Source organism: Phacochoerus africanus, chromosome 10 (genome assembly GCF_016906955.1).
Source record: "Phacochoerus africanus isolate WHEZ1 chromosome 10, ROS_Pafr_v1, whole genome shotgun sequence".
Classification (NCBI taxonomy): domain Eukaryota; kingdom Metazoa; phylum Chordata; class Mammalia; order Artiodactyla; family Suidae; genus Phacochoerus; species Phacochoerus africanus.
Window position 1 is genome coordinate 126,155,725 of NC_062553.1, and position 13,233 is coordinate 126,168,957.

Below are 13,233 nucleotides of genomic sequence, written 5' to 3' on the forward strand. Positions count from 1 at the left end.
ACTTTTAAAAGAATACAATGCCATTAACTGTGTTTGGAAATTGCATTGTGATTTCATCACGTACCACACCCTGACCAAATGCTTGGAGTATAACTTTGGCAAAGGTAAATCCTTGCTCTAGATACTTTTCTATTACCGGAAATATTTTAAAATTTAGCTTTATATTATCATCAATTTTTCTTTAAATAATTTTTATGAAAGAGTATTGGTTGAGACTTTTGCATTCAATACCACCACTTCTTAATGTTTTGTCTTACAGATATTTTATATGAAATTAGCTTCGAAGGGCTATTGTCAAGCTTTAGATATGTGATAAACAAACAAACAAATGGAAAATAAATGCCTACCTTAAACACTAGTTCTCCTACCAAGCCATTCCACGTTCCATCTTCTTGTGGGCTTCCATACTTGTGATCCGGTGCAACATAAATTTCATAGTTAAAACCCAGGTAGTTAGATAAGGCATCCAAAACATCAATGGAGAAGCCCTGGTATTTCTTCGGCTTACCCAGGACATTTTCAGAGACCATTACAAAAGGTTCTTCCTACATGGAAAGAAAAATCCTTGATGTCAATCCATATTGCTCCCTTACGGCAAAGATTAATTCTTCAAAGAGCTTTGCTTACAAACAGTCTAAAAATTGCTTTTGCATTGTGAGAGAATAACTTAGAAATACAACCTATATGTTATTAATGCAGCATTTCATCAAACAATGTTTAACCACCTACTTTCTTGTCAACTGTCATTTAATTATTACCATATCAAAAATTAGATGAAAGTCATTACAAAACTTCAGGGACCATGAATTCATTTTTCTTGCCGTCTCAGGACGAGCCCAAGATTCATCAATAATAAAATCATATTTAGGCAATCATGCATTTATTGTTTCTATGCTCAGGCAGTATTGTCTATATATGTCAAAAGTGTGTAAAATATTTTAACAGGTATATAATCTATATAAATCTCTTTGAAAGGATAAAAAAAGAACATGTAATTTAGCTAAAATGTATAACACCACATTTAACTGGGAGTTATTTGCTAAGTAATTTTGAAACTTGAATATAAACATACTGTTCATTGCAAAAGTAGTTTCTCTACTACTGTTATGAGAAATCCGCTTACCTTTTTGGTAATTTGTATAATTTAGTAAATTCAGCAAATTGCTTTCTACTTCTGCCTCTTTTTAACTTTTTGCATTTTTGTCCTCTTCCAGTTAACAAATAGTTTCCTTTCACTTTTTTAAAACACCTGGTGTTAAGAGAGCTCAATTGGTTTGACACATGCTGGCAGATTACAGAAAATTAGATAATCTATTCTTTAATTTCCTAAACTTGTTCAGACACCTTTCAGCAACAGAAATATTTACAGATAACCATCCATAATGTGTAGAGTCTATCCAGTCCTGTGGGCAGGTTAAAATATATCCTGGGTCTAAGCCAGAATACCCGAAGATTTTATCCTTGGATCGTTTTTCCTTAGAGACTCACAAAAAAAGCCTTCATTGAGTTGTAAAATAATACTTTGATTTTGGCCCTTACTCAAAGACACTAAGTAAGTGCCTTATAAAATCACTGCAGCTATTATAGGAATATTGTCCACCATAACATTCAGTTTTCCCGTAAAAATTACCATGAGATAAATTTTTAAATTGCTCAGAGCCAAGAAAGCTTCATTTTGCTTCAGTAATGCCTGTTTTGAAATAATGAAAATAAATATTTAGCTATTCCATTTTACTTTGCATACTCAGAAGCTCATGATGCTCATTAGTAACTATGCTAATATTGTGGTATTTGTAATTTTTTAAGTCTTGTTTTTCTAAACTACTGATGCTTTTTTTAAAAATTGGTGGTGTTTAACTCTTTATATCTTAGAATACAATATATCAATAAATGAACAGTTAGATGAAGAAGGTGATTGCTATTTGTTCCCCAATAGTATTCTCCCATTCTTCATCAATTATATATATCATTTCATTTCAGCACCATTGAGAATGAAGACAATCCACAGTCTCTGTTTAGGCAAGGTGAGACCATGTGACCAATTCTGACAAGCGTGAAGTAAGCAGGGTGCTTTGTGCAACTGTTTTTGGGTCCTGTCTGCTTCTTTCAGTGGGAATGAACACATAATGGCTAGAGGCTCTGGTAACTGTCTTAAGTCACACATAATACAGAGATAAGGCAGAAGAATTCTATGTCCTTGACATTTAAAATGCTATAGAAGGCTCTGACTGACTCTCTAGGGTTCTAGAACATGAGGAAAATAAAAAAATCTCAATTTCTTGTTGTGAAGCTCCTGATTTTTTTCCTGTTTCAGGAGTATTAAACAATATCCCAATGTATGTTTTCATGGGAAATAATATTTTTCATTTTCACTTATATATCTTTAGAAAAATTGTTTAAGATGCTAAATCATTATATTTGCTTAATCAATATGCTGAATTTCTCCCTAGAAATTATTTTATAAGTAAATGCTTAAGCAAAAGGATCCCTTTTAGAAGTCTATTGTCAAAATTCTGCTCCTAGCAACATCAGCTACAATGATTCAAAGGACAGAATAAAAATGGTTATAGTAAGAGTTCTTTTAAAGTGAGATGATGAATTATTGATGAACATGCTTTTAAAATTTTATGTCCTAAATAAACTTTTACTACATTCTATCACTTCTTTTCTAGATCAATGTTTTTAAGCTTTGTTTTTTAAGCTCTATTACACATATGGATCACTATTCATAAATTCTACCTTAGATCAGTTGTGCTTTATGAGGATAATCAGCCAATATATTGGACAGGTGAAACACAGCAACAGAAATTAGACTGAAACCTTGAGACCTACAATAAGAAAACTACCTGTTTCTTCTCTATGGCAATACTGAGCTGGGTTTAATCACTTTTACCTATGCACCTATTTCCTTCAAAATTTACTCACTCATTGATCATCCCTTTAACATGCACTGAATTGTTAGCGCATCACATTACTATACTCAACACAGTGAGAGATATGCTAAAAGGTCATGGAAACCATTTTTTAAATAATTATAGCCTAATATTGCAAAGCTATGTTCTCAAAAGACAAGACCACAAGCAACACATATCATAACTGGCACACACAGAACACTGGAGAAATATAAAGGAAAACTGTAAAAAAAGGAAAATCACCATTTTGGGGGTTACAAGCCATGTATATTTTAACAGATAAGAAAAATTAGAAACAAAAGTTTCAACTCAAAGTCATGCAGTAAGTTACAAAAGAGGAAGGCATCATCAAAACTTATCTTACTTCAACTTTACCTCCTTGGATCTCAAAATTTTCAAGGCCTGGATTAAAATCTAGGATGTTGTGATTTGTCTTACATTTTAATACAATTTAAGGTGGTGTGAGCCTTACAGACTCTAGATTTCTCACCAAAAAACCACAATCATCTGGGAAGAAAGTATTTTCATTTTAGGTCTTAACATTATTCCTTCATCAATTGGTTGAATGCACTGTCCAAAGCAAAAGTCAAAGATTTCATGGAAAAGGAAATTATATTTCATATAGAACCAGCAGAAAACATATAAAACATAGAACTTTCAAGACCTTAAACACTAAAATTTTCAGGTACATATTATAAAAATTCTGATTATGATTTTTAAGGAAATAAGGGGACTTTTTTGGCAGGAAATTGGAAACTATAGGAAGAGTCATTGTAGAATTAAAAATAACTGAAAAGAAATTTAAGAATGAAAAAAGACATAACAATAACTAAATGACTGAGTTTATCAGCAGATTAGAAACATGAAGAGGGAATTAGTGACCTATTATAGGTTAGAATTAATACTTGGGGTACAAAGGAATAAACAAATAACAAATCCAAAAGTAAGGGTAAGAGATGGGAGGCAGAAAGTAAGGTAGTATGGTGATCAAAAATATTATAAAGGATATGAAGAAATGGGAGCTATCAAGACTCGTGCTGAATGTTTAAATTAGTATAACCACTCTGAAAACATTTTGACCTATCTACTAGAGACTGAAAATATTTATATTCAAGTTAATTTTCCCTGTTTGGAGGTATTATAAGACCATCTATCTAGTATAAAGATGTGGACAGCTATGTCCTAGCAATTTCACTCTTTGGGTATGAACACCAGAGAATCTTGGGCACAAATACATAGGTCCAAGAATTTTTCTAGCATCATTTTTTGATAATAGCCCAAATCTGGAAATAATCTAAAAATCCAAATGTCCACCAACATGGAAAAGATAAATATATTGTGGTATACTGAAGTAATGTAAAACTTAAACAGCTTAAAATTGAAGAAAATAGAGTGAAACTTGGTAACATGAATGTACCTTTCAAAGAATCTTGAAAAAAGCCATACTCAAAGAAAACAGTTTGGTTCTATTTTTGGTAACATTCAAAAAAGAGGTAAAATACTATGCAATTAAGGATTCACACGCAGGTGGAGACAGTATAAAGAAAATCCAGGAAGTAATTATCTCTAGGTGGTTGGCTCTGGGATGCTGGGGACGGTAGGATCAGAAAGATGCACAAGGAAAGATGGCTCTTGCGGTAATGACAATGTTCTAATTTTAGTCCTGGCCAGTGGTTCCCAGGATAGTCCTTTACTATTATTTTATTAATGGCTTAAACTTTTTTCTGCATGGGTGTTATATTGCAGTACAATCAAAAATAAAGAAAATGTTAAGTGGGAGGTGATAATGGAGGGTGTTGAAGACATACTAAGGTTACTGTCTTTCATTTGGCAGGGAACTGGAGCTTTGGGGAAGAGAGATAGCATAATCAGAAAGTTATTTTGAGAGAAGAATGTAGAATGGATTGTGGCAGAGTAAGGGTGAAGGTTCCTTTGCAACCATGCAGATGACAGGAGAGTATGGCTTGTGCCTCTTCAACATGTATTTTAAAAGTGCATGTAGATGGCTTTGAGTCTTCTATTATAGGGACAGAGGAAGGAAAAATGAAATTCTAAAACCCTGCCTTTAAAATTCATTTTGCAGCAATTAGTTTCAAAGAGTATTAATAGGACTGAGGCTAAACTGGTGAAAACCTGTCTGCCTATTAAATGAAAACAAATGGCGGACTTCGATTTGTTGATCATTTGGATGACAGATTCTCTAAACACAATCCACAGCAGCTGGAATAAACGAAGCTTTCACAGAAGGCCTGTGGTTTGTCAAGCTAAGTGCATTAGCATTAGGTTCCATAGACCTGCTTATAGGAAAGTGTTTCAGTGGTTGATAATTTTCATATTAGCAAGGATTTATTCACATCACTTGTTGGGTTATTAGATAATAACTTCATAATTCTGAGTTTGTATTCAGTCATTTAAAAAAAATCTCATGCTAATTGCTTAGCTGATTTACAACACTGTTGGCAACTTGCAGATTTTGTAGTTAATTCCCATATTTTAATACCCATGCAATATTGTTTGCTAGTGATAGAGTTTGAAAAAAGCATTTGACATTTTTGATAGGTGCAAGCAACAAGCTCTACTGCCAAGGCTTTACTGAGGGCTGTTTAGAGGTTTCAATATGCACAACTTCATAGATGCCAGGATGGCCCAAACCAGGAATGACTCACTGGAAATTCCTTATGATACTGCTCACACATACAGCTCAAAGACATTATCGAGATAATGAGAATATTTCTTAATGACCTGTTTTAAAAAGTTTTCCCCATAAACCATGCTCCTGGCTGAAGCAAACAAGAGTTGTCTTCATGCACAGTGTGAGCTTAGATTTTGCTTAGGGATGACACGTTCCACTGTGATATGTGCAGAATTAATCACTACCGTTCTCCTTGGAAAAACCTCATTATTTTTTATAGAACATATACAAATATTAGAAACTACTATAAGTTAAAAACTGCAAAAAGTATGGGGTTTGTTATTAAAAAGATATCAAAACAACAGGACAGGAAAACAAAATTGAGGAAGATCAGAAGAAGAATAAAAAATCTAGGTTATTGTAAAAGAAAAAATATATGAGTTACATGGAGAGAAGAAAGGCAGGTCATAGGGGTATACAATGAAAACATTTTTTAAAAGGCTTCTGCAGGAGGATTTTATGGAGGAGCAAAGGTTTAGGCAACATTCCTCTAAACTTCTCTTTTAAAATCTTTGCTTAAATATTTTTATCAGACAATAAGATTCAAATTATAAATGATAGAAATAGGGAGTTTCTGTTGTGGCTCAGAGGTAACAAATCTGACTAGTATCTGTGAGGATGCCGGTTGGATCCCTGGCCTTGCTCAGTGGGTTAAAGATTCAGTGTTGCCCTGAGCTGTGGTATAAGTCCCAGACATGCCTCAGATCCCACGTTGCAGTGGCTGTGGCATAGGCTGACAGCGGCAGCTCCAAATCAACCCCTAGCCTGAGAAATTCCATATGCTGCAGGTGTGTCCCTAAAAAGCAAATAAATAAGTGAGTTATAAATGATAGAAATAAAAAAAGCATTTAGTCAAACTTCCTAAAACTCTATCTTACATATTACTTTGTAAGTAATTAAGTGAAAAAATACATTTAATTGAACATAAAGTTAAAGCTATTAGGATGCAAGGTAATTCATTTTTCTAGTAAAGTGTTTGATTTTATACATTCCTTTCAGATCATGAAATGGCTACATTTTAGTGACTTAATGGAGGGTGGCAAGGCAAAAAAATGTTCATTTTGTTTTCATAAGAATCTGAAAGAAATATAAGTTGTTCTAACTGGGAATATAAGGTTACCAAGGATGATAGGCAATCACAACTATCCTAAGTACATTAGTTCTCATTTATTGGTTTTCTCCATCATGCATTTGAAAATACATTTTAGGAGGCTAATACTTTAGGGACCATATGACTACCATATATAAACTTAGAAGTTCTAGACTTTTGGCTTGCTTTCTAAATGTGACTACTAGATAATATTTTCTGTTTGGTCCAAGTTTCATTATTTTGCTAAATTTAACACCAAAGTGAATGTTACAAGGGCATGGCCACATGCAAGAGTCAATTATATTTCATAAATATTATCAAAAGTTTACTAGTACAAAGTACTTTGTAAGGGTAGTTATGTCAAGGAAAACTATTAAGAATATGTTTGGAGATACAGCATATTATTGAAGAGTGATTGACTGGGCCAAATGTTAGAAGTCTACAAAATATTTAACTGAAGAACTTGGTAGCATTTGACTTTAAAATGATAATGTTTACAAACTCTCTGGTTGATACCGTCATATTTCTGTAAAAATATTGTCAAGAACAGCAATGTTAATAAATGTCAGCTGAGCTTTATGACCATGAGCCTTAGTCTATGTCAGGATATAAAAACATTTAATAAATCTAAACTGAAGACTAATTAAGTAGCAGAATACAATGAAAAACCATTGAAAATTAAACATGGAATGTTTATGACTAGTGGTATACCTGTCCCAAATACTATTACTTATAGAAAATAGCAAAAACTAAGATATTTATTCAGAGTGTAATGCCAGGCACATGCTAAGAATATAACAGTGAACCACGCAAACAATAAACAGACACTTTTATCCTTGTAGACTTATACTGTAATGGGAGTGATGGACAATAAACAAAATAAGTAATATATATGTTATCTCAGATGATGATAAGAACTGCGGGGTGGGAGGGATTAAACATATAAAGAGAACTAAGAGCATGTGAGAAAGGATTTACCTTCAATTAGGAAGAGCTTCTATGGAAAGAGCATTTCAGACTGAAGAAAGAGTAAGTACAAATATGTCAGACAGGAGTCTCTCAGACATGATTGAAAGACAGAAGGGACATTAGTGTGGCAGGAACTGAGGGAACTAAGGTCAGCGAGGAAACGTCTGAGAGGTGATGGGTGTGTGCCTGGTGGAGCTTAAACAGTACCTTTAAGCCCGTGTGATGAATTTAGCTCTTACTTCAACTGAGGTGGGCAGCCTGATGGGCTCCAAGCAGAGAGGGATGTGATCTGCTATGTTTTAACAGTTTACCAGACAGTTGCTAGTTGCTATTGACAATAGATTGGAAGATGCAGGCAGAAACTAGGAGAGCAATTAGGAGTCCTTTGCAATGAACCAGTGAGCTAGGCAGTGAAATGGATTTGATGAGAAGTAATTGGATTCTGGGTAATTTTTGAAGGTAGAGTTGATGGGATTCACTAATGCATCGGATGTGGAGTTATAAGAACTCCAAAAAGTGAGGTAATACTCTGCCATCCTTCCTGCAAATCCTGAGCAGAGGCCTCAGTTTTTCGAAGAGCATGGACTTCTGAGATTCTCTCTGTTTTTTATTTGGCGTGTGAATCGTACATCTATTACTGGGACTGAAACTCTCAATCAACAGACCCAAGTCCTCAGGGTGAATGTTCAGTACAGATTCAAAGACAGTATTTTGTAAGAACCTACTACACTGAATACAAAATTAATACACATTCAAATTTAATAGAAGGAAAATATGCACTTCCTTTTTTTCCCTTCATAGTTGTGACTCAATCAGTTAAAAAGGAAATCATATTTATTAGAAGAAATAACAATCATTAAAGTCATCATACTCTTTAAAGCTTAAATTTTAAAAGGACAAAGTTCAATAGCAAACACTGTGGATTATTTATTTTTGTTCTCTGAATACACCTTCGGGGAATACAAATCAAAAGATGAGCTATTTATAACTCATCAAGTTGGCAAGGATGGCAAAGAATGTTAATGTTTATTGGCAAACATATGAGGAAACAGACTCTTATACATCTCTTATGTGAGTTAAAATTGGTACAACTTTTATTTTTTTGTCTTTTATTAAGGCCACACCTGCGGCATACAGAAGTTCCCAGGCTAGGGGTCGAATCAGAGCTACAGCTGCTGGCTTACTCCACAGCCAAAGCAATGCAGGATCTGAGCCATGTCTGTATCTACACCACATCTCATGGCAATGCCAGATCCTTAACCCACTGAGTGTGGACAGGGACTGAACCCAAGTCTTTATGGATGCTAGTCAGGTTTGTTACTACTGAGCCATGATGGGAACTCCCCAAAATTGGTATAGCTTTTTAAGCAAAGAATTCACTGTAGGTAGGAAAGCAAATACTTTCACATTTTTATATTATTTCTTCTGATAATTTTACATCTGAGGAGGTAATCATAAATGAGCATAGGTGTGTATCTAAAAGAATGTTTGTTGCAAATTCTCTAGTGAGAACCTGAAAACAAACTAAATGCTCAACAATTAGAGATTGCTTTTTCAAAAATATGTGTGATAGACTACTATATAGCATAGTCAGATGTCAACCTCAGTGTCTCAGGGCACTCAATTTACTTAATGTATATAGCTATCTTCTTAGAACTGAGCCAAGGAGGGTTTAAAAAAAAAACAAAAAACAAGAAGAAGAATATTTTAAAGTTTGGGATTGGTTTGCTTTTCTTTGTCTTAAAGAGAGATTTAAGATGTCACTGTAAAAAAAATTACTTTCATTTGCATTCCAAAATATTCCAGTAAATGAGAAATGAAAAACTTGAGTTTACATTGGCATTCTGGGAATATAAATACAACCCTGAGTGAAAATGCAACTTTCAGGCAACTGTAAAAATAATTCATTCAGTAGCTTAAAAAAAAACACCTATTGATTGCATCAGTATTTATTTACACTAAAGAATATTTATTTACATTAAAAATATACATGTGTATATTGGTGAATGGGAAAAAAATATAAAACTATTCATGAGTATGTGTCTGTGTGTCTTAGTCAACTCAGGCTGCTGTAACAAACTACCATAGACTAGGTAGCTTAAATAACAAGCATTTACTTCTCACAGTTGTGAAGGCTACAAAGTTCAAGATCAATGTGCTGACAGACCCAGTGTCTGATGATAGAGTGCCTGTGCCTCATATGGCACAGAGCAGAGAGGTCTTCTTTCTTGAATTTCTTCTCATGAGGGCACTAATCTGATTCATGGGAGCTCCACTCACAGGACCTACTTACTGTAACTCCAAGGCTCTACCTCCAAATACCACTGCATAGAAAATTAGGCTTTAAAATATGAATTTTGGTGAGATACATTCAGTCTATAGCAGTATGCATTTTTAAAATTTGAAAAATGGAATTCCTGTTGTGGTGTAGCAGATACGAATCTGACTAGGAACCATGAGGATGTGGGTTTGATCCCTGGCCTCGCTTAGTGGATTAAGGATCCAGCATTGCTGTGAGCTGTGGTGTGAGTTGCAGATGTGGCTGTGGCACAGGCTGGCAGCTGTAGCTCCCATTTGACCCCTAGCCTGGGAATCTCCATATGTCCCATGGGTGCAGCCCTAAAAAGCAAAAAAAAAAAAAAAATTAAAATAAAAATAAACAAGTAAAATTTTAAAAATGCAGTATTATAATAATAGCAGTACACATCCATGTAGTACTTACTATGTGGTGGGCTCAGATGCTTTTTATATATTTATGGTTAGCAGTCCTATGAGTTTAGAACCATTATTATCTCCATTTTTTAAATAAATAAAGTAAGTTGTTTAGTTGGTAAGTGACACACACTAAAATATTAGTAAGTTTTTGATGGAGAAAGTGTGGATCATATTGTTAATTTTTGTTTTTCATGTTTTCTAAGTTTTTGTCATTGACTATATAATACTTGTTTCACCACTTGGATAAATGAGTCTGAGCATGAGGGAGAGGTAGGAGTTGGAAATCAAAATTTGTTCATGATTTTCAAGAACGTAAATGAAGTCATTCAGGGGTAAAGTATAGAAAGAACTAGGGATGAAATTCTGGAAAAAAGAGATTCCAATGAAACAGACAGAAGGAGTAGAGCTCGGAAGAGAAGGAAGGGAAGACACTGGTGGAGGATGCAAGAAAGGACAGGGCTTCAAGGAGTAAGTTGCAGGTGAATTTCAATGCAGGTGAGTGGTCCAGAGATAAGGCCTGGAAGCATCCATTTCACTTGTCAGGTAGGAGATCATGAAGACCTTCTGCAAAGCAGTTTCTTTGGAGAAATCAAACTAAAAGCCAATGGAAACCAGTGGTTTGAGGATAAAAATAAATGACGAAGTGGAGACAGATGTAAAGACTGAGACTTCTGCATTAGCAATAATTAATAGAATAAAGGGGATTGAGGCTCAAAGAATGTTTTTAATCCAGATGATATTTTCAGGCTAAGGGAGGAAACAAAAATAATAACAACTTCTATTACGCCTGTGATTACCCGTAACCACTTTACATTCATCACCTCATTTAACTCTTGGAATACTCCAGTATGGTTATTTCACAAATGAGAGAACTGAGATTTGGGGCTAGCGTAGATAAACCATGTAACTGAGTTTATCAACTACCAAAAAAGGTTGAAATTTGAACCTAGTTTTGTCTGAGGCTAAAGCCTGTATCTGAAATTGTTCATTTAGACTGCCTTCATCAGCTTTTGGGTATGTATCTGTGTTTGGGGTTGAGCAGGGTCCATGGCATATAAAAGGGAAAGAACTTGTGCTACAGCCTTTTAACACACAGTAGCATCAAAATCAGCTTTCTCCTCTCTCTTTGTCCACTCTATATCCCCAAATTCCTTTTCATTTCTAAAGTAGAACTATTGACAGTTTCTTCTTATTCCAAGTCACACTTCAACTTCAGTGGAAGGATCACAGTTTCAGCATCAAGGTGATTTTAAAGTGAAAACATTTAAAATCTCTGAACTTCCCTTATCTGACTAAAGCAGAGCCTCCTGAAGATGCAGCTGCGCTTAAACCTATTCCAAGGGAAGGAGTTTGCTGCCAGTTCCCCGAAGGAGACAGACTCCTCACTCTCACCAGCAGACACATGAAAAACTAACAACAGACCCTTCCATACTTTCTTACTGAGCCCTGAACCCCGCTCCTCACCCTTCTGTTAAGCTGGTATATACACCTTTCCCTCCGGACATTCAGCGAGTTACTCATTACTGAATCACTGAGTGACTTCCATCCACGTGCACATGTATATATACCTGGACTTTTCTCCTGTGGTTAATTCGAGGGCCCCCAAACAGATAAGCCTAAGATGGTAGAGGAAAAGTTTCCCTTGTAACAGTATCCAGCCTTTTTCCTGAACAAAGACAGTCTTTTCCTTTAAAGGACATCTGGAAATAAGATACATAATAATTTTCCTAACCCCACTCTATAACCTTTGTAGAAACTGCACTCACTATTTCTGCCACTGTCTTGCCTGGTCTGTGGTTTGAAGAATAAGGACAGGGTTTCTATTTCTAGCAAGCTGAATGCTTTCTGAAGGATAGATTTTTTTCTTTTGATTTTATTACGAAGCACAGTGGGAAACTTAAAAGAAAAGATCTCCTGCATAGAGGGCAGAAACATAAGAGTAGAAAGAAGAAAGGTGCTGATATTTAAAAACAAGAAACAAATCTGTGGGGATTGATGGAATGTAGAGAAGTCTGAGCTTAAAGCTGCAAAGACTGTTCTGTGTTTCGGAAATTAGTAAGCATATAAAAGATTACTAGAAGTGTTATTCAAATTATTCAAACAGCACATAAAAATAACTTCTGTGCCAGTTCTTATCAGGACACTACAGTACTGAATTAATTATGGGGACATATATTTAGGAATTAGAGGGAAGTTCCCCTAATTTACTGGGAAATGTAAAGGCATATGGAAGTTTTTCCCAATCACTATATTTTAATGCATAATAAACTGGAATATTTAGCCTAAAACCAGCTGTAACATTTACTTCCATGACATCCTTCACTGGATGCAGCAAATGAAGTAAATGTCACTTAGAGTGACAAGACATTAAGCACTGGTCCCATTTTTTCTTGTATTCCTCAGCAGATCCTCTGGGAGTACTCCCAATGTAAATTTACATGTGTAGAAAAGCATCTTAGTTCTTGGGTCTGATGACCAAAGGTCATTCTTAAAATTTTTGAAAGGACTCATAAAACAAAAGGTGAGGTAGTTTTAAAACTCTTTGTTCTTGATGAGTGATCACTTTTTTATTCTCCTTGACTTTTAAAAAATTAAAAGACCTTGCTTTCAAATGCTAATCAGCTGCTTTTTTATTCCCCAGTAGACTTCAGACCATTCAGCCTCAATATTTCATTTTCTTGAGTGTTTTATTGACCATTGTCTTGGAGATTACATTTGGCTCAGAACAACACAGCGGCTTATTATTTTTAATTAACCTGGAGAGTACATTACTCTACCTAAGAATCAATGGGAAAAAAATTAGTCCAAACATTTCATTTTCCCATTTCATGACACTAGCAATGGTTAAAAATAAA

The 13,233-nt window shown here is 34.8% G+C and overlaps 1 protein-coding gene across 1 annotated transcript in view; it reads right to left on the reverse strand.

Moving 5' to 3' along the window:
- The window catches only part of GRID2 (glutamate ionotropic receptor delta type subunit 2), a 1,319,580-nt gene that overhangs the window by 315,005 nt on the left and 991,342 nt on the right, over positions 1 to 13,233 (reverse strand). The window contains exon 10 of the mRNA XM_047798305.1: positions 348 to 545. Coding sequence (XP_047654261.1) covers positions 348 to 545 — 198 coding nt within the window. The remainder of the gene's footprint in view (positions 1 to 347; positions 546 to 13,233) is intronic.